This window comes from Gordionus sp. m RMFG-2023, chromosome 2 (assembly GCF_954871325.1).
Source record: "Gordionus sp. m RMFG-2023 chromosome 2, tfGorSpeb1-WG-v2, whole genome shotgun sequence".
In the NCBI taxonomy this organism is placed as follows: domain Eukaryota; kingdom Metazoa; phylum Nematomorpha; class Gordioida; order Chordodea; family Parachordodidae; genus Gordionus; species Gordionus sp. m RMFG-2023.
The window spans coordinates 42,011,209-42,034,863 of NC_088776.1; the positions used below are offsets into that span (position 1 = coordinate 42,011,209).

The window sequence follows — 23,655 nt, forward strand, 5'->3', positions numbered from 1 at the left end:
GAACCAGGTTAGGTTTCTTTTACGATTTGAGTATGCGCAGTAAATTTTAATAAAAAAATTTATTTTGCGCCATTTCAACTTCTTCACATGTTTTTAAATAAGCATGTTATGAAATTGTGAAAATTACAAGTATGCAATTATCTCAAACTTGTTATTCTAAGTTTTATACACTTGATAAAAAGAATTTGGTATTATTGATTCTGATTATTTTTTTTTAATGTAAAATATATTGGCTAAAGCACAATAATTGCAGATTGGTAGAAGAATTTAAGAAATTGAATACATTGGGTGAAGGGACCTATGGTGTTGTTTTCAAAGCGCTAGATCTGAAAAATAATAAATTAGTTGCATTAAAAAATATGAGAAAATACAATAATTCTCGTAATAGCTCACATGAAATACCATTGAATTCTCTAAGAGAAATATCCATTCTTCTCTCCTTAAGTAAGGAGAATTCACATCCAAATATTGTTCATTTGTCAGACATCGCTCTAGGAAAAAACCTTGATAAGTCATTTTTTATATTAATATAATTGCTCATAAATAAAATTTCTCTTTTTTATTCTACACAGCATCTATCTTGTTATGGAATATTGTGAACAGGATTTAGCAAATTTATTAGACCACATGCAAAAGCCATTTACTGAAGCTCAAGTTGAAAAATATTAGTGTTACTTTTGAAAAATCACATCATTCATTTAAAAATGGAACTAGTTACAGTATTAATTAAATTAAAAAGTAACCAATAGCAAGCTATTTTTAAATAATCTAAATAACTCCTCATTTTTTAATATTATATCTTTATTATACAAAATATTTTATGATTTACAAATTTTAATCAAAAGGATTTAAATTAAAGATAATTGCACCTAAGGACCTTATTGCATTTATTAGTACCCAATAAATTGTGATTTTCTGAAAATCGTTAGGTGATTTGATCTAAATTTTTCAATAGCTTAATCATTTTGGGTAAAATTTTTTTGGGGTGGTCATCAATCTTGCATAAGCATTTGAATTTTATTATATATATTTATTAAAAAACAATATATTAGATAAACCTATATATTATTTTTCATATATATGGCTGACAGAAGTGCATAATAGGGTTAAAAATTTTATTCTTTTAAATATAATAAATCATATTTACTTTTATATTAACAATTCAATTTTTAACATAAAAGGGCAAATGATTACTAAAATGTTTTTATTTGAAAAAAAAACAACTTATTTATATAAGCAAAAAAGACAATTGATTTAAATCACAATTTATCAAATAAATTTAATCATTTCCATGCTATTGGATGAAAGAAAATAATATTTATATATAACAAAAATTGTAAACAAAGATATTTTAATTTATGAACACAATGAAACTAAATAAGGGGTAATAAATATTTAACTAAAGGGTCATTCATATCAAATCAATCACTTTACAACCCGACCATCTGATTTTGTTAAAATTTGGTATTAAAGTTAATAAAGTATTGTAAGTGACGAATCCAAAATATTAGAGTCTTAACTCTATTAGAATTGGAGATATAGGGCTTCAAAGTGGGTCAACTTGGTCATTTTTCGAAAAAAATGATTTTTTAAAATTGAGATAACTTTTATATTAGATGCACTATGTATATTTATTATGGCTCATTTTATAGCGATAAGTAAACTCTTGAACGTATGATAAATAAATTTAATTTTTAGTTTAAATATTTTTTTTAAATTGCGGTTAAAAATTTGTAATTAATTTTTTAAAATGTTAGACTAAATTTTTTTTTCCAAATTTCAGATATTTTGTAAAGAGTGCCAAGAACTGTTCATATATAAAATTTCAGAGTGGGGCCAAAAAAAATAATTAGATAAAATCGCATTTTAAAAAATCCGCTAGATGGCGCAAGAAATTTAAAATATCAATTTTAACATAAAAAGTTATTCGAAGAAATTTTTTTTATTCCATAATATAATATTTATCGAATAATTAAAAATAAGCGTATAATATAAATATTTAAAATAATTTTATTAAAATTTCTTTAAATGATAACCACCATTTATTATCATATAAACATATAACATACCCTTTAATATCTTTAGTTAATATTTCGCTTTATATTTTGGATTTTTCCTAATTTGACTTCAATAGCACTAGAATATTTTTTTGTATTTATTTGTGATAAATTAACTTAGACTGCATGAATTTTTTGAGTCCCAGATATTGAAAGAGCTCTTGAAAATCGTTCCTTCTTGCTCATCTTGGTATTCTTTATGGGATGTATAGGAAAAATAAATATTTTTAATATTTTCCTCAGCGAATTTAAAGAATTCATAGGGAGTATTTATTTGATTTTCATAAGGACGTTGTAAACTGGCCCGCGCAGCCAAGCGTTTAACGGTTCCCCATATTCCATCGCAAACATTTTTCCCATGGGCAGTAGGAAAAAAATGCCACTCTGCTGGGATGGCGAAGTCCACTTGATGATAACACAAATTTATAAAATATTTCTTATTTTTATATTGCGCCGCGGACCCATCGGAATAATAATAAATGTATTTTGGCTCAGATAAAAAGTAATTTTTTAGAAAATTTATCATTTTTTTTGGAATAAATGAAATAAACAAGTGTTATGTACCAGTGACTCGGATATGGCCACATAACTTATATGATTTAATACATTATTTACTTTATAATATATACCAAATGGATGTAGGGTAACCTGAGAAGTGGCCCAGTGATTACTTTGGACTTCATCTTGAAGTATAAAAGAGTAATTTTCAGAAAAATCTCAGATAACCAAATAATGATCTAGCTCTAAGTTGTTTTTAAGATTCTGATGGAATCTATTTTGTTGTTCAGTAATAAAAGAATGGCGAATCAAAATAAATATTTTATCAAATAAGTAATTAAGAAATTCGTCAGCAGTTTGTGTTAGGGTCTCTAAACTGGTTCTATCTACAGTTATCAATTGCTTGAACGTTATCCTGTATATATCATGTGCAATTAATAAATTTTCTAATTTAGCCCTTAAGGCTTGGTCCCTAGGACAATCATGACATTCGCCAAAATAACAGGCTGGCTGTGGAGGATTGCAAATCATTTTTGGAATTATGTCTTTGTAAGTCTTTATCTCAAAATCCCTATTTTTTGTCAAAGTTGCTAAATTGCTACCTATTATTAGCAACTTAACATTCTGATGGATTAGGCAGACACAAACCGAGTGAGTGCCACTTGAACCTGGCATTATGCAATTTTTAGGGGGCAGTGAGGCGAATTTTGAAAATCTGATTTTAAGAGTAGGGTAGATAGTTTTGAAATTTATATAGATTTCTTTTAAATTATTAAGAATTAACCTTTTTTGAACGTTAATCCTTTCATCATTTTCCGAAGTTCGTTTTTTTTGGAAAAAGGTGATGAACGGCGTTCCTTTTTTTTGACGAACTTTGAACGTGAACGCGTTCCTTTTCTTTGATGATCAATTTTACGTTCGTTCAATTTTAAAAACACTTTTTATTTTTATTCATTTGAAAAATTAATATTAATCCGCATTTTTTATCAAAAAAGTCTTATATTTTATTTATTTGAAAAATTATTTAATCCAATTTTTTAAAAAAAAAGTCTTATATTTTTTAATCAGCTGTTTTTACTTTTTCCTCTTTCATATAGCAATTAACGTACCATAGTGCTACTGCTAGAGAAGATAAGATTAAAGTTTATTAATTTGAATATTTTAATTTAATAGATTAGCATTTGCATGGATATAAATATTTCATCATCAGATTCTGAAAATCAAAATTCAATATTAGATGAATTAGAATTACCATGGCCCAAATATCAAAAATATTTCACTGTTTTATAATCAATTCCGAGATATCCTTTTTTTTGACGAGGAAGAAGAGGGCAGATTGGAGGATGATAACATAGCTCAATTTTTTGAAACAATGGATAAAACATTAAATGTTTTTAATAAATTCCCCCTTTTAAAAGAATTGTTTATCAAGTATAACACCGCAATCCCTTCATCTGCCCTTGTTGAGCGAGTTTTTAGTATAGCTAACGCTGTATTAACTGACAAGCGTTAATGCCTATCAGATGAAAATTTTGAAAAGCAATTATTATTAAAAATTAATAAGAAATTTTTTTTATAAATTTATTTTTTTATCGCTCTATTATATTGTATTTATAATTATATTATCAAAATAAAACTATTATTTTTTATCATGGCTAAAATATTGTGTTGAAAAATATAAGGCATTTATTTATATTAAATTAAATTTTTAAAAAAATTTATCATAAAATTTTGAACGTATGAACGCGTTCCTTTTTTTGAATTTGAACGTGAACGCGTTCGATTTTTGTCAATGAACGTTGAACGCGAACGCGTTCGATTTTTTTAAAAATGTTTACAGCACTATAGAAACGCAATCTTTTTTTCCGGGCAATAATCTACAATATTCGTAATTTAAATAGAAACTTTTAACTATGTCAACTGTGTTTTGATCTATAGTTTTACCTGCCTTGGGATTAGGAGTTGAAAGAATCCCCTTTTGACTATGAATGTATTTTGAATTACGGATCATATAAAACGAAGCATTAAATTGTTTTTTAATTTTATGAATGCTCCAATTTAGGTAATGTTGTTAATAATTGATATTTTGGGGTTTTAGACAATAATGGATAATTGTTTTCATATGAATTATCCAATCGTCACTATCATTTTTATTAATCTTTGGTTGTAGAATTTTCCCAATAGCTTTTGAAATTCTGCTGAGCTTTTTCTTGGGATATCCATTTTCTCTTAATCTCTTTTTTTTACTGGAGAATGCCCCATTTGATTTAAAGTAGAATTTAAGGATTCTAAAAAAAGTGTAGGGAGTTGCGCATTGTCGTCGGATAATCATTTTCTATATTGGTGGAGTTTAAGAAATTATTTGAAGTTGAAGGGATATTGCTATCCTCTAAAATTGGAATACTATTCTTCTTTTTATAAAATAATTTGCGACACTTAGGACAAATATATTCTCCTTTCTTAATTTTATGATACATTGTCATCCATAGGGGCACCTTACGCAAACCTTTCACGGAATAGTGATTTGGAAGATTCAATGGATTTGTACAAAACATATTTAATAAAATATTAATAAATTAATTAATTTTAAAAATTATAAATTTTAGGAAAAAAGTAACAGATATAATTATTGGGAAAAATATTTCGAAAAATCGATAATTCAATTAATTTCAAAGAAATTAAAATTATTTTAAATATTTATATTATACTCTTATTATTAATTATTCGACAAATATTATATTATGGAATAAAAAAAATTTATTAGAATGACTTTTTATGTTAAAATTGATATTTTAAATTTCTTGCGCATCTAGCGGATTTTTTTAAAATGCGATTTTATCTAATTATTTTTTTGGCCCCACTCTGAAATTTTATATATGAACAGTTCTTGGTACTCTTTACAAAATATCTGAAATTTGGAAAAAAAAATTTAGTCTAACATTTTAAAAAATTAATTACAAATTTTTAACCGCAATTTAAAAAAAATATTTAAACTAAAAATTAAATTTATTTATCATACGTTCAAGAGTTTACTTATCGCTATAAAATGAGCCATAATAAATATACATAGTGCATCTAATATAAAAGTTATCTCAATTTTAAAAAATCATTTTTTTCGAAAAATGACCAAGTTGGCCCACTTTGAAGCCCTATATCTCCAATTCTAATAGAGTTAAGACTCTAATATTTTGGATTCGTCACTTACAATACTTTATTAACTTAAATACCAAATTTTAACAAAATCTGAGATGGTCGCGTTGTAAAGTGATCGATTTGATATGGAATGACCCTAAGACCATTGTTCAAATTTTACAAAAAAAATATGTTATAAATTGAATATTTTTCCCATTACTAAGTTTAAAATGCTCCAAAATAAATAATTTGAGAATGCTCTATGATTATATTTGATTTTAAAATTAACATTTTAATCTGCATTAAATTTGTATCCATTTATTTTGATAAAGATATATTATAATTTTGATAATAACATATAAACATTAAATTATAGATTATGTAGACCTATCTTGTAATAACTCCAAATTACGGATTGGCTATATATATGATTAGGTTATGGAACCTGTTCCTATGGCTCTTTTTAGAGAGAAAAGAAAAAATAATTTGTCACTCCCACGATAACTATTTTAATATTAAAAATATGGCTTTAAACAATTTCATTTTGTGTACTTAAATAAAAGTTATACAAGTATTGTTCACAATTTATATTTTGATAATATTTTTATTATCAACAATAATTCATCTGCTATTTAAGTCAGATTGGCCCTCTTAAAACTAGATATCATCAAAGGAAGGAAACTTGAACTTATTTCCTATTTGAGAAAAATTCTTGACTTAGAAAAGCAGACTTGAGTCCTTTAAAAAACAGCACATGTACAGATTTTTTTAAACTAAATATTAAAAAATTGGATGAAGTTCTAGCGATTCTTTTGATGATGAACTAAATTTTTTTCAAAGTAGAGATTATTCTTTAATTTTTAATAAATCCCCAATTAAAATTTTTATTTATCCACAATACAACCCTTCCATCTTCTTTGCTTTTTGAACGTGTGTTGAACACTAGCACTCTTGTTTTCTGATCAAAACATTTAAAATCAATTGTTAAAAATAAATAAAAAATTATTACAAAAATATCATGTAATGTATTTGGGGGGAGGGATTTTTGTATATAATTTAGTTATTTAAGTGATGATTAACTGGTTACTTTTTAGTCAGTAATGTGTGTTCCTTTTTTCAGACATCAGTAACGTATTAATTTTTTTAAGTAACGTACATTTACAGCACTACTAAAAATCAATTAAGTATCCAAACAAAGTTGACCTAGGTCACGGCCTTAATATTTTTAACAATATATATAAGTAAATTATATTAATAAACTAGTGCTGTAAACATTTTTAAAAAAATCGAACGCGTTCAACGTTCATTGACAAAAATCGAACGCCTTCACGTTCAAATTCAAAAAAAGGAACGCGTTCAAGTTCATTAACGCGTTCATACGTTCAAAATTTTATGATAAATTTTTTTAAAAATTTAATTTAATATAAATAAATGCCTTATATTTTTCAACACAATATTTTAGCCATGATAAAAAATAATAGTTTTATTTTGATAATATAATTATAAATACAATATAATAGAGCGATAAAAAAATAAATTTATAAAAAAATTTCTTATTAATTTTTAATAATAATTGCTTTTCAAAATTTTCATCTGATAGGCATTAACGCTTGTCAGTTAATACAGCGTTAGCTATACTAAAAACTCGCTCAACAAGGGCAGATGAAGGGATTGCGGTGTTATACTTGATAAACAATTCTTTTAAAAGGGGGAATTTATTAAAAACATTTAATGTTTTATCCATTGTTTCAAAAAATTGAGCTATGTTATCATCCTCCAATTTGCCCTCTTCTTCCTCGTCAAAAAAAAAGGATATCTCGGAATTGATTATAAAACAGTGAAATATTTTTGATATTTGGGCCATGGTAATTCTAATTCATCTAATATTGAATTTTGATTATAAGAATCTGATGATGAAATATTTATATCCATGCAAATGCTAATCTATTAAATTAAAATATAAAATATTCAAATTAATAAACTTTAATCTTATCTTCTCTAGCAGTAGCACTATGGTACGTTAATTGAAATATGAAAAAATAAAAACAGCTGATTAAAAAATATAAGACTTTTTTGTTAAAAAATTGGATTAAATATTAATTTTTCAAATAAATAAAAATATAAGACTTTTTTGTTAAAAAATGCGGATTAATATTAATTTTCCAAATAAATAAAAATAAAAAGTGTTTTTAAAATTGAACGAACGTAAAATTGAACGAACGTAAAATTGAACGCGTTCGTTTACAACACTATAATAAACTAATATAAAGAAATTAATTAAAAAATTTGTATTTTTTGTCTATTTATTCCATTGTTTTTATTAAAAATGAACTTATAATAAATAAAAATCATGCAACTTTTAATTTGATTAATTAACAATGAATCAATATTTTATCTCTGATTAATCCTCTTGATTATTAAAGATTTAATGCTCAAAGGTTTTCAACTTTGGCAAACCTTGTATGTTTATATTCGACATCTCCTGCAACAAGTAATCCATCAGAATCAGTATTCAACACAGCGGTTGATATAGATATTTGTTAAATTTTGATATTATTTTAAAAGTGGCTAACTCAATTTTTTAACCAAAAAAACATTTCCTAAACCTCGAGATTTTGCTAATAGTGTCCAAACCTTTGTGTCATACATGAAAAAAATCTTCAGGCTTGCATAACATTTTACTATGCTTTTAAAAATCAGCTCAAATTGAGCCGTTTATATAGATATTTCTCATGTGAAAAATTTATTACCACATAAACTTGATGCTCTTGTCTTCATAAAGTGTGAAATTTTTTTTGTAATTTTTGCTAGAAAAATATAGAATTAATAAATCGTTCACATCAACCATTTTGAATAATTCGAATGGAGAATTCAACAATACTTTTGAATTAATAGCATAACATGTATTATATCTTTCAAAACTTTAGAAGTTATGCAATATATAGAACTTTTGATAAGTTTTTTATTTAGGACACAGCCTTAGCAATAAACTGTTTTCAAAATTGGTGTCTAAAAGGACTCGTTTTTGTTCAAAATTAGGTTTCCCTATATTAAAAAACGTTTTAAAGGGTTGCTTTATTTTAGTCACATTAGTGCAGTAAGGGAGATTATATAAAAATTATAAATGTAACTAGTTACCATTATAATAACACTAATAAATATTTAGTAATTTCTATTATTAATCTCTAGGTTAAATGTATAATTCTCCAAGTTTTTAGTGGATTACAATTTTTGCATTCAAAATTTATCTTGCATCGGGATATTAAAGTATCAAATTTATTGATTAACGATTTTGGATGTGTCAAGATAGGTTTTCTTATTAAAATCTCAATTTATTCATCATTATTTTTAGCTGATTTTGGCTTAGCTCGTAAATTTGGACTTCCATGTTTAAAACCATTGACTCCAAATGTTGTCACTCTTTGGTATAGAGCTCCTGAATTATTATTTGGTGCAGAAGTTCAAGCAACTGCTATTGATATTTGGTAATGTAAATTATAGACTTATATTAACATGCTCAGCGATAAAAAAAATATTAAAATGATCCATATTTTGAACATTGCAACCATTATTTTATTTAGTATGTTTTTAATGATTTTAACGTTTAATATTTCATAAATTTATGAAATTTATTTGAATCGTACATAAATATAAATAGTAATAAAAATGATTAATTATATTAAATGTAGAAAATTAACTATATCATGGCCTGAGTAGTATACTATTCTATATTCCTTTTTTTAAAAAAAAAATATTCACATCATATATGTTTTAAGGTTAGAACTATCCCAACACTAAAAATACTAAAAATTAGGCATCCCTAGGATTAAACTGTACTATGTGCATTTTTTAGTGTTTTAAAAGGAATCTATTATTCTATATCTATCCAACTAATCGGATTGAAAGATAAAAATAACCATATGATCATTTTATCAATGTTTATATTATTCTATATCCAAAAATTGTCAAATTATTATATCTCTAATGTTTAATTTTTTTAAGTATTATATTATGCACATATCATTTAAAAATATGTTTTTTCTGGTAATTTTTATTCTTTTTGAGGATTATAATGTGTTACGTGTAAATAATAAAAATACCAACAAAGCAATAGCTGCTGTTTATTTAAACCTAAAAAAGATTCTGGCTTCCAAACTTAAACATCCTTATTTTTTTACAAGTGTAAATTAAACACTTACATTCTTACAGCCCATTATAATATTAATAAAAGGGCATATTAGCTATGATCAGAGGGGATCTCTGGGAGGAGTGCAAATGTTATTACATCAGCTTTAGTAAAAATTTTAAATATAATTTTAAAAGGTTTACCTCACCTATATGTAATTATTTTATGATCGGATTCATGCAGGGATCCTAACCGAAACGAATATCGGTTCAGGTTCGGATAAAAATAACGGTTCGGTTCGAACCTCTAAAAACCGGTTTGAACACATTTGTATTCGAGCCTACATTAGGATTATGTATCAGGAAAAAAAATTTTTTATTTCATAATTAAAATAAAAACCTTTATTAATTGCACAAATATAACAAATAAATATATCAATGATTAATTTAAATATGAACAATTACTTAAATTTTTTTTACTAAGCTGCACAATTAATATATTTTCAAAATTCATCTCACTCAAATTACATCTATATGAAGATAATATAAATTTAATTGTTGAAAAACATCCTTCCACACTAACTTGAGTAGCTGGCATTGCCAGTATGATATCAGATTTGATGTGTCATTTATAATACTATATGTAAATAATTTATATATTAGATTAAATTTTTTTCTAGGCATTATAATTTATAATTTTAAAATATTGCAAAATGGCAATATACTAAAGTTTATAAAAATTATGACTGACGTTTATCATATATGATTGTTAATAATTTTTAAAACAATTTGAATATAATTAAAATTTTTGCAATATACTACTAGTAATAACTTACACATTATTTTATAAGCATAAAATTATGAGACTCGAACCGGTTCAGAGGCATTTTAGGGTTTGGTTCAGGTTCGGCTAGGATTTTTTTCGAGATTTAGGTTCGATAAAAAATACAGATTTTTAACCGTTCAGGTTCGGTTTGGATCCCTAGATTCATGTATTTCACAAAATCGTAATTTGATCAATTTTATTAAGCATCCTTCAATTAAAAGTATAACACATAATACTCAGAAATGGGCCATTCAAATATTCAAGAGATTATCAACGTGCACAATCAGATCAAAAAAATTTATTTTTTTTATTGTATCATATAAAATTTTATTATATAGATCCTTTCTAAAACTGAGATTTACAATCCCTTGAGCTTATCATATTTTATCAATTTTGAATAGATCCAATCCATTTAAGAAATATCCTGAAGATTCTATGGAATCAAAGAAGATCCATATATTTAACCTAAAGATCTCATATGAATTTATTAAACAAATTTTATATAGTCAAGGGCACTCTATGACCCTAATTTATAAAACTAATCATAATAAAGACACTTTAAATCCTTAAAACCAAAAACAGGTAATATTATGATGAGTCAGATAAATCCAGACATAATTCCAAGTATTGTGACTAGTAAAAAATGCTTGATAAGCAAGGAACTTAAGTCAATTCTCAAATTTTTCCCAAAATTTGATGGAATTTATCTTTAATAGGATAAATTATTTTGAAAAAATTTTATATTTCTTTGTATATTATGTTATATTTATATTTAGAGATGGATATAGAATAATAAAACATGAATTTGATTTTTATTCTATCTCCAGGACACAGAAAACATTTAAGAATTTTTTGCAAATGAAATATAGAAATTTTGATCTATGTCTACATCTAAAAAATTATATTACAATTTTCCCGAAAACTATATTTGCTTTATATATGTAAATTGGTTCATATATTATTTTTAGTATGATCTCTAATAAATAAAAACTAAATTTCTAGCCCTAAGAGGACTATTTTTTAAAAACGCTCTCCTTTAAAGTTGGGAAATATGGAGACAGAATAGTATAATACTTAGGTGACGATATACTAAAAAAAATTTATAAGAAAATAAAGTAATTATATAATTCCAGCAAGATGGATAATTTTTTTTAAATTTACTTTATATTATTTTTATAAATCAAAAATAATGGTTAAATTTACAACCGAGTATGAATATCTATTTTATAATATAAAATTTAAATTTATTATGAAAGTTTGTTGATTTTTTGAAGATAAATTACAAAATGCAAGAAAATTTAAAAATAACTCCATTTAATTCATGATAAGTTTATTAAAAACAGGAAGAAATGTTTTATATAATGGAAAACAAGTATTATTGGCCTAAAAATATCATATTTTGCTTATTTATTCTTAAATTTAAGCTTTTTTCTCTCTCAAAATTATGAAGTAAAATGTTTTTATATCTACAGATTATTTAATTAATATTTGGAAATGACTTAGCGGGGAGCTGAGCTTTATTGTTAATTAGAGACCTTGATTATTTTTTTAAAAAAATTTTGATTCTGATAATTTCAAGGAAGACAAGTAAAGAGAAACCAAAAAAATATATTTTAAAATCTTTATTTTAATACTATTAACATTTACAAAAATTAGGATAATTTAAAAGGTCATTAATTACAAAGTAAAAAATATGCAAATTATATATTAACAGATTCAAAGTCACATCTTGTTCTATATAATAATAATATGATCAGGCATAAAAATAATAGAAAAAAAGAAGTCATAGATATTCATATCATTATGTCTGTAAATTATAAAATAGTAATAAATATTAATTAATTTTAGAATTATATTTTTAATCATGATATAATATATTATAACATTGAGATTTAACTTATTTTTCATTACGTAAGGATTTGTTAAAGTGTAAAGAAATTTCAAAATGTAAATTAATAAAAAAAAATGCTTATACATATTTCATTAACTATTAATTGATTGTGAAAAGATAAATTCTATTTTTGCTGAACAAAAAGAATTTTTTATTAAGAAAAATGCATTATAATACATGTTTTTATAACATTATACAATTATGGGTTGAGCAGTTTATGTGTATATTTATATGTTTAACTTTGTTAACATTGTTTTAGGGCTGCAGGATGTATATTTGGTGAGTTGTTATTACATAAACCTATGATGCCTGGAAAATCTGAAATTCAACAAATAAACATGATAATCGATTTATTGGGTACACCCAATGAAAAAATCTGGACTGGGTTTAACAAATTGCCTCTAGTTAAAGATTTCAAATTAAAATCTCAGAACTATAATAATATTAAATATCTTTTTGATTGGATATCAGACAATGGAATAAGTTTACTTAATGGTCTTTTTATGTATGATCCTTGTAGAAGGTTTATAAATTTTATAACATTTAAAATACAAATTTTTTGGACACATATTTTACTTAATTGTCTAGCATCAACAGTAAGAAAAATAAGATAAAATGGAAACGAATTCTAAAAACTAATTAATTAATGAGTAATAGATACTAAGAAGGAGGATTAGATTTTCCTTCATCTCAGTTATGATTAAATTAGGTCTCTTGTAGATGTTTTCTTATTATACCCTTTGATTATGAAAGTTACTAAATAGACATGGTTTAAATTTCTATAAGGCATAAATTAAGAAATTCTCTTTTTTACGGTTTTTTGTCCAATGTAGATTTTATATTGCCAGAATGAGACAGATGTCAGGTTTGTCGAGATAGAAAAGTGTTTTTTATTTGTAGGTTGGAAAATATGTTCTAATATTATGCTTAAACAATTTATTGCCATTGCTATCTATTGTTACTTTAATATATAGAAAAGAATTAGTAGCAATGAATTTACTACTGTCTTGGGTTGTAGAATTATTTATTTTAAATTTTTATTTCAATTCACAATTGAATGAATGTAGAGGTGGGCGCGGGCATAATTTTTTATTCATCGCCTGCTTACGGTGGCAATAATGATATTCAGGCCGTTTCACCCTTACTACTAAAAAAATTTGACCCATCCGCTCACGAACGACAATATTTTGATCACGCCCGAAAATTCACGATGTTTTTAAATTTCTCCTATATTTTTACGCATTTTGAATTTATTCTACCATAGTATTTATTTCTCTAATTCCATATTAATAACACCAAATAATTACAATTTATAAATCAAAATTTTTTTTTAGTAAAGGAAGAAAGTTCATTTTTTTCCAATAGTGTTCGCCATTCTTTTAATAAGTGATTAGCTATGGAAAATAACCTTTCATTAGAAGCCTAATTTGCCGGGGCTGACAAATTTTACTAGCTTATTTTTTCAAAAAAGGAAATGAATTTTCCTGCTTTCAAAACTGCAAAATATTGTTATTTATTATCTTTAGATGTTGATGCTTCATCAGCATAACCTAGAATTTTTCTAAATCATTTATTTCGAATATCCGCTTTTTTATGTGTATAGGATGAATTAGAAAAGTTATAAATGATAGTTGGCAATGACTTATGCATATCATCTAATTTTATATCATTTAGCAAAGGTTCTTTTATATATCTTTTCTTCGTCTAAAACTTAAGACTTTCAAAATTCCGATCTATAATTAAGCCCACCTATGTAGTGACTACATAATAAATTTTTCCTTTATTGAGAAATATTGTCCTGATTTTTAAGGTTTTGATTATTATTACATCATTTTCAGAAGGTTGACAAAGTTTTTCTAATTTTTGTCTCCATATATAAACTGCATTTATTGTGGACGAGAATCTGCCCTCCAATTATAAAGCATTCATGAAAATTTAAGTATGTGCATAGACCTCTACAATCATTGTACTAGGTTTATTTATTTAGTACATTATATGGTAAATCATTAAAAAGTTTTGTATTAAGGTTAGACCCTTTAATATACTCAAACAATTGAAAGGCAATGGAAAAGCATAAAAAATTATATTTTCAGAATTAATATACATTTTTTTTAAACATGTTTATCTAAATGTGAAAGAAAAATTATTGTTATCTATATATTAAATATAATTGATAAATTTTGACTGCAAATGATTAGTATATAGTAAATATAAGTGAAAGATATTTACATTAATGGTCAACGAGTGTTGTGAGATTTTTTTCATTCAATTGAAATTATACGTGATATATAGCGCTTTCGCCCTCTAGCGTTGAAGATTCAACAGAGCTACGCCAGGTTTTCCTCATTTCCATCTAATTGGAACAATTTAATTTGGGTATAAAAGTAAAAATATGAGGAGCCCTCCACACGTTTGTGGGCAAGCCGCACGTACTTGTAGGCACAACATTTCGAAAAAAAGTTGCTTAAACCTCTAGGCTTTAATTTAAAAGGAGTGGGACAAAGAAAAAGCCTATACCGAGAACTACAGTATAATTTAATTACTTTAAAGGTGGGTGATGGCTGATTTTAAGATTAATTTTTTTAGTGTAAGTTATAATTACTATCAATATCGAGATATAATGTTCATAGAATCTGTAAATAAATATGATTAAAATAAAATAATATTTACCGTTCTATCACTTCAAATTTTCCACCGGATGAAACCACACCTCGGGGTTATAAATTTATTTTATGTTATAAAATATAAGACGAGAAAAAAAGTTGTTTATAAAATGCGAAGTTTTTTTGTTTTAAAAAATTATTCTTTTTCCAAAAAAAATATATATTACTAGTTGATAACCCGTCAAGTATGACAGGAATAAAAAAATCTTGAACTATTATATGAAATTTTTTTTTAAAAAAATAAAGGAGAATCTTCTCTGAATATATATAGATTTTATTAAATCTAATGTTAAATATATGAATGTAAAATATATGAACATAAAATATATGAATTTGTATTCATAAATGTAGGAAGATATGGATAAATAAGTATTGTATATCATTTCCTGAGGTCACATATTAATGGTAAGAGAAAAGTATTATATTGACTTTTAATGTTCAATTGGCTAAATATAATTTAAATTTATTTGTTGAATTTAAAATGTAATTTGTACTTAGGAGTAGTGACTTTGATTGGCATATTGTGGCATAGTTACAAAGTTTAGGTATTTGAGTATTTTAATTCCATGAAATAAATAGGTATATAGAGAGTCCATTTGACTTTTTGTAAAAATTAATTTTTTCCCTGAGAGGGTAAGATTGATGGGAATCATAAATGTTTTCACTATTATATGGTTTTTTTTAATATTTAAATATTTTTAATTGATATTTTAATAATTACTTGGGTTAGTTTTTTGAGCATTTTAATTTCAATAAATTTGAGGGTTGATTAATTATTTTTTTAAATAAATGAGATGTCTACATGATCGAAGGTTTGACACTGACTTTTATTAATAGTAATCACAAAAGATGGGAGAAAAAGAAATTGACGACGTTTTAATTTAAAAGGTTGGGTTTACTTGGTGCTAAATTGGTATTTTAGAGATCACATATTAATGGTGAGAGAAAAGTTTTTTTATGACTTAATGTTCAATTGGCTAAATATAATTTAAAATGTAATATGTACTAAGGAGTAATGAATTTGATTGGCATATTGTGGCATAGTTTAAGTATTTGAGTATTTTAATTCCATGAAATAAATAGGTATATAGAGTCCATTTGACTTTAAATAATAATGTGTGACATATTATAATTAATATAATTTAGTAATTTCTAAAGATAAATCTTATAACTGAGAGGGTAAGATTGATGGGAATCATAATTTTTCCACTATTATATGTTTTATATGGTGAATTCTATATCAAATCAACCAAAAAAAGTCGATTCTCAACCCGACCCTCTTCAATTTTTCTTAAATTTTGCATAATGGTAGTATATACTATAACTAAGAAAAAAATGAAATTTTACCTCCCAACAAGGTTTACTCGCTAAGATATGGGCGTTTAAAGCTCGGAAAAATAGTACATTTTTGACAAAATGTGCCTCATTTATTTTCAAATATCTCGAGAAATAATTAAGTTAAAAAAAATAATTTAAATTTTATTATGTAGCTTAATAATAGTTCTTTAATATGACATAAAAATAAATATGATATAAATTTGATGAATGTCCAAAACCGGATGTATTATACCGAAATGGCCATAGAAAAAAAAGGTTTTTTTTAATTTTTTTCCTGTAGATAGATATAACACTGCTTTATATTTGTGCCAAATCCTAGCCTGGGATGAAAAAGGGTCTAGGAGTTATGACTCTTTATATGGCTTAAATTGATCAAAAATATTTCCATTTAATGAATACTTATGAAATAATGTTTTTTTAAAAATTATGTCTAAATGATAGGCCCTAACTTTTAATTGTTACCATATTGTGACTAAAAATTACTTGACAAAATAATTCTAAACCAATTTATAACTTTATTTTTCTGAACTGCATTATTACATATAATATAATAATTCATAATTATGTTTACAATATATCATATATTAAATTATCTAAAGAATTGGAATAAATTTTGACTTTAATTTTATTTTCGTCAAGGGGAATATAAGCATGGTATTTTTGTGTTCCCGTAATTCTTTTTGCTCTCAAAAATCTGCTTTCTAGATGATTTTCCATATTATTGTATTCATTATTGCTTACAAAAATGTAATTTACTCCATGTATATTATTTGTTGCAAAGTCGAATAAATCCATTGGTGTCAAAATATGGTTTTGATATGGCCGTTGCAAACTAGCTCGAGCTGCTAGCCGTTTTGTAATACCTCCTAAACTGTCGCACGGACTTTTCCCATGAGCTGTAGCAAAAAAATGTCACTCGGCCATACCAAAATCACATTCATGATTATAGAGATTTATAAAAAAAAATTTATTTTTATATTGGGTTACGGCCCCTCCATCAGAAAAATAATAAATTTTGGTCAATGTATCAAATCTTTCTTTTAAAAATAAGATCATTTTAGTTTGAAATAAATAAAAGGCACAGGCATTGTGCTTTAAGCAATCTGATATCACCACTAAACTTATATGTTTTATAGTGTTGTCCTGACTATAATAAATGATAAAAGAGTGAATAGTGGACTGATTATTTGTCCAATGAAATCCCTGTGCATGGTCTTGCACTTTTTCCCAATAATATAATATGATTTTATTATTTTTTTAGTTTATAATAATTTAGTTTCTTTTTCCCAATAATATATTAATTTTATTATTTTTTCCGTTTAAGAATACTATTTTCGATTCGGAGAATTCTTTTTTCTTTAATATAAATGAAAATTGTGATTATGATTTTAAGATGAAGTAAAAGTTATAGAGCTTACACATTAGGGGTTATGAAAACTACAATATGTATGTGAATTTATCTTAAATATGATGATATTTGTTGAATTTTAATTATGATAGATTGTTTTATGCTAATAAATAAATAAAAGTAAGGACATATAATTTAGACATAATTTTTAAATAAACATTATTTCATAAGTATTCATTAAATGAAGATATTTTTGATCAATTTAAGCCATATAAAGAGTCATAACTCCTAGACCCTTTTTCATCCCAGGCTAGGATTTGGCACAAATATAAAGCAGTGTTATATCTATCTACAGAAAAAAAATTTCGAAAAAAAAAATACCTTTTTTTTCTATGGCCATTTCCGGTTTTGGACATTCATCATATTTATATCATATTTATTTTTATGTCATATTAAAGAACTATTATTAAGCTACATAATAAAATTTAAATTATTTTTCTAACTTAATTATTTCTCGAGATATTTGAAAATAAATGAAGCACTTTTTGTCAAAAATGTACCATTTTTCCGCGCTTTAAACGCCCATATCTTAGCGGGTAAGCCTTTTTGTTAGGTAAAATTTCATTTTTTTCTTAGTTATAGTATATACTACCAGTATGCAAAATTTAAAAAAAATAGAAAGGGGTCAGGTTGAAACCTTGGTTGATTTGATATGGAATTCACCATATTTATTTTTTGATTGGTTAAATAAAATATATCTTGATTTTTTTAGTTGATATTTTAATAAATACCTGGGTTAGTTTTTTGAGCATGACTTTTAATGTTAAATTAGCTAAATTTAATTTAAAAACTAATTTGTCATTTTTAAAAATTTGATAATTTATTATTTTTTTCCCCTGACGATTATTTTATTCTTAAAAATTTAAAAAAGGTTGTGATCTTCCTAAAAATTTAATTAAAAATGATTTTCCATAGTTTTCATTATAATTGCTAAATAAAGTTAAATTTTATTAATAAAATAATTATACTTGACAGGGTAAGAAATAATTTTATCTTCAAAAATTTAAAAAAGGTCTTGAAACATAATTTATATTTATTTATGTTCATCTCACAATATCTCATGTCTATATTTTTATATGAATAGGGTAAATATTAAACTTTTTTTAAAAATTTGAACTGATTCATTCATTCCTAGCTCCTCATTATTTCATATTTTTGGCTAATTTGGCATCTGTCTATCCTCATTTATATATGTCTGTAATCTTGTAGTTATTTACTTTTTTTCTTAATCTTTAAAGTGTCAATTATTTTTACAAATCTTAAAAATCTTGTATTTCTTAAACTTAAAACATAATTTATATTTATTTATGTTCATCTCACAATATCTCATGTCTATATTTTTAAGTTAAATTTAATTAATAAAATATTTATACTTGATAGGGTAAGAAACAATTTTATCTTCTTAAAAATTTAAAAAAAAGTTATTTCTTTAACTTAAAACATATCTTCTTAAAAATTTAGAAAAGGTTATTTCTTTAACTTAAAACATAATTTCAATATCTCATGTCCATATTTTTATATGAACAGGGTAAATATTAAACTTTTTTTAAAAACTAATTTGTCATTTTTAAAGGGTAAGAAATAATTTTATCTTCTTAAAAATTTAAAAAGGGGTATTTCTTTAACTTAAAACATAATTTATATTTATTTATGTTGTTCTCACAATATCTCATGTCCATATTTTTATATGAATAGGGTAAATATTAAACTTTTTTTTAAAACTAATTTGTCATTTTTAAGATTTAAAAATGGTTAATAGATATTTTAATAAATACTTATGTTAATTATTTGAGCATATTTTATAGGTGCAATCATAACTTTAGGTTTTTTTAAGAGGTACATTTGCTTAACCCTACATTAAGTTTTCCATGGTATAAAACAGGTAATATAAACCTACATGATCGAAGGGTTGACACTGATTTAGAAAATTGAAGACGTTTTAATATAAAAGGTAGTTGGATTTCACTTGGTACTAAAGAATTTGAACAAATTTTTGGTTTGTATAAATATTTGTATTTTCCATGATAATCTCATATATATAATATTAAATTTTAATAATAAAATAATTATACTTGACTTTCTTCTTAAAAATATAAAAAAGGTTGTGATCTTCTTAAAAATCGATAAAACAAAGAAAATAAATTTAAACCAATAAAATAGAAAGAAAATAAATTAAAACCAATGAAATAAAACCTTAATAAACCAATAAAAATAAAGATTAATAAGCCATTAAAAATATATAATAATAGCAAAATAATAACGTATATAAGAAAGATTATATTACAAAATTTAATATAGAAGGTGGCTGAGCGGGAAGAACGCTTGCCTTTAAAACGTTAAGTCATGGGTTAGAATCCCGTTATATACAAAAAATTTTCTTAAAATTTAACATTAGAGAGATATAGTCTACATCGATTTATTTAACATTAAGATGATAGGAAAAATTAACATTAAGAAGATAGGAAAGTTGATGAGAAAAATTAACATTAAGGATATACAAAAACGTTCATTTCTTGATTACGGTGATTATATATATAGATATTTATAATTATAAAATTGCATTTATATTCATAAATACAATTTTGAATTTTTCGGTATTTAAGGGAAATTTATGTTCACGCCATGGCCCATCGTGTCACGCATAATTTCATGGCCCGTGCCCACCACTAATTGAATTTACTTACACTGTATCCGAAGAAAAAACGGTTTTAATAACTTTTAATTTGTCATCAAGATGAAAACATAAAATGTAAACCCACAGCGTATATGGCAAGGGTGATGATTGATAATCTGAATTAGCCTTATGGTAAAGATTGGTATGACTAGGTCTTCTATAGATAGTATGTCTACGTTTATATTTTATATATATCTCTAAAAAGGTGTGTGTTCTTTTTCCATTCTAAATTTGTTATACTCTAAGAATTTATTAAGTTCATCGTGGTATGAGACCAAATTATGAAAATAGCATCGACACATCTAACCCAAATGTTAGATTTTGATGAAAAGAATCGATTACTATTTTTAAAAATAGTTCATTTCGATAACTTCCACTATCTGTGATTAGTGTTTTGTTAAAAAACGGCTAACTCAATATTTTAGCCAGGAAAATATTGCCTAAGCCTCGAGATGACGCTAATTGATGTCTAGACCTTTGTTCCTTCTATAAACAAAATCTTCAACCCTGCGTAATATTTTTCTGAATAAAATATTGAGTTACTCCTTTTTAAAAATCGGCTCAAATCGAGCCGTTTAACAACACTATCTGTGATAATGGTGTAGATGCAGCACCACAGTGCTGATAAATATTTTCACTGAAGGTAAAATTTAATTTCTTCATTATTTAAACGGGTTATAATATTAGTGAATAGAAGAGTGACAGAATTATTAATATATGATAGTTTGTTAATTCCAATAAAATGTAATTTTTACTCAAAGAAAGAATTTCATACTTTTTTTTAGTTCCCAATATTCCAACCTTCAAATTAAATTAAACAAGCTTCCCTAATTCCTATCATTATTAAAATAATTACCTCATTAAACCTGGTATTTATCTCATACTGGGATTATTGTATAAATCTAGTACACCAAATGAGGGAAAAATAAAAAGAATTTCTGAACATTATGTATTTTAAAAAATTTTAAACCATCTCTATTTTTAGCTGAACATACCATTATTTCCAAACGATTAATATTCTAAATACCAGAGTTGTTAATGCTCCTTTTTAAAAGTAGCTAGCTCTCGCTCCAAGTAATGGAGTGCCACTCCATAGCCGCTTCTTTGATTTACATTTTTTTTTAAAGTACATGAAACAAAATCATATTTTTTTATCAAAAAAGTTTTATTTATATTAAATAATATATCAAATATTTCATTAGCATTTAAAAGTAATAAAATTTCTAAATTCACGCTTTTATCTAAAACCTGTTTGCAATACTAAACAGGAGCACTAGAGGAAAGCGGGGTATTTTTATAAAAAAAATTTAAATCAGGAAATTTATCAAAAATAGTAATTTTAAAATCATAATTTCAAAAAAATCTTCCAAATCATTACATGGTTCCCGTGGACTAAGCTATTTTTGCATCAGGAATATTTGTTTGTTCCATATTTTGATTTGAATGCAGGATGGATAATATCAGCATGATATTTTCATTTTTATAAACTTGAAAATCTATAATAAAGTTATTTACACTCAACATTTAATGTTGCATAAATTTAAATAAAATAAAATTATTAAATTTTAATTTATACATTAAATTTAAAATAGCGGTGAAGCGGCTCTCCTTCACTCCAGTCCTAAAAGGAGCTAATTACCGCTCCTGATTTTTAAAAGAAGGGGCGCGCTTCAGTCGTTTTTGAAAAAAATATATCCAAATAAGATTTGTATTTTTTAAAATAAACATGAAATCACGATTATATAACATTATTTGATTTAAATATTTTTAGAATAACTGCAAAAGACGCTCTTAACAATCCTTATTTTTATGAGACACCTTATCCTTGTAAACCGGAATTTATGCCTACTTTTCCTCATTTACGTGATAAATAATATTCCTAGCATAACTTTAATTATCAATAGTTAGTTAATAATTTCACCCAGATTCAGTTCTATGAAAAATTATAATTTTTTTTATTCTTATCAATAACTTGTTACTTCTATTACAATTTTTTAATTAAATTGTAATCTATATATATTTATTATTACTTCTCTGTTAAATTTAGTTATTTCTTTTATATTTTAAAAAACATTCCCATGTATAAATAATAAATCCATCGGCATAATTATCGGGTATATTTTAAGCAGGAAAGAGTACCCGAATCCTGGAAATTTTTCTAGAACCCTTTTTTGAATTTTAGGATTCAGGAATTGTTTTTTTTATATTTTCAATAGTAATAACATTTTTTTTATGTAAATCATTTTATATTATATGTAAAAAAAATTTACCTCTACATTTTGTAAAATTTTTTAGAAATATCTATTGTTGTTTAGATTTTTTTAAATAATTTTTTTATTTTACAAAAAAAAATAATTAATTAAATTTAAGTAGGGCTGCACCAATATTCCGATCCAAAGCATGGACTGATTTTATTTGCTGCTATCAAACCCTCCTTAAGATATTTTTGTTTGATAACTAAAAAAAAGTATAACTACAATAATAAAAAATCTCACTTTTATTACTAGTTAATTTCTTAAACTTTTCTAATACCATAATAAAAATAATTAATAAAACGTCTTCTCAATCTTATTAGTACTAATTTCTTAAATCTAATAAAAATAATTTCTGTATACAAACAAAATTCTTTATTTCAATAAAAATAATTTCCAGTTCTTTACTAAAACTATTTTAAAAAAATGTAAAGTCATAAATCAATAAAAAATAATAATTATCACAAAATTTTATATTCGAATCATTATTTTTATAATTCTTTTTTAACCAATCAACAATAAATGTACTAATTATAAATTATACAATCATTAATAATAAATTATACAAAATTAGGACAATATAACATAGTAGCATTTCAAGATGCTTATGTATAGGGCTCTTCTGAGTATTTATTTTTACCAGGATATTGAAAAAGGTTTTATTTTGTTTTTAATGTTGTATTAAATCAATACTCATTATAAGATTATCTTGTCATTTTATTTGGTTTATATTTAATTAATTATTTGATTTGAATAAACAATGTGAAAATTTTATTTTTATGGGATAAGTT

The 23,655-nt window shown here is 24.6% G+C and overlaps 1 protein-coding gene across 3 annotated transcripts; it reads left to right on the forward strand.

The window, feature by feature from the left end:
- Positions 1-51: 51 nt before the first annotated feature.
- Positions 52-23,429, forward strand: LOC135925411 (cyclin-dependent kinase 10-like). Of its 3 annotated transcripts, XR_010571635.1 has the most exons (8): positions 52-188; positions 240-511; positions 573-654; positions 8,877-8,997; positions 9,040-9,172; positions 12,789-13,052; positions 20,542-20,778; positions 22,384-23,429. XR_010571635.1 is itself a non-coding variant. In XM_065460714.1 (7 exons), the coding sequence occupies exons 1-7, from the start codon at positions 132-134 to the stop codon at positions 22,484-22,486; spliced, it is 1,032 nt and encodes a 343-aa protein (XP_065316786.1). In that variant the 5' UTR covers positions 52-131; the 3' UTR covers positions 22,487-23,429. The 3 variants fall into 3 exon arrangements, 2 of the variants coding, with proteins under 2 accessions (XP_065316786.1, XP_065316787.1); XM_065460714.1 differs by lacking the exon at positions 20,542-20,778; XM_065460715.1 differs by lacking the exon at positions 20,542-20,778 and having other exon boundaries at positions 74-129.
- The last annotated feature ends 226 nt before the right edge of the window (positions 23,430-23,655 follow it).

Bases quoted from the DNA above. Each gene is read 5' to 3' on its own strand.
- LOC135925411 (XM_065460714.1), top strand. From the start codon at position 132: ATGCAATTATCTCAAACTTGTTATTCTAAGTTTTATACACTTGATAAA. The intron at 512-572 runs GTCATTTTTTAT...TATTCTACACAG, and splicing joins CTAGGAAAAAACCTTGATAA to CATCTATCTTGTTATGGAAT. The intron at 8,998-9,039 runs GTTTTCTTATTA...CATTATTTTTAG, and splicing joins TTTTGGATGTGTCAAGATAG to CTGATTTTGGCTTAGCTCGT.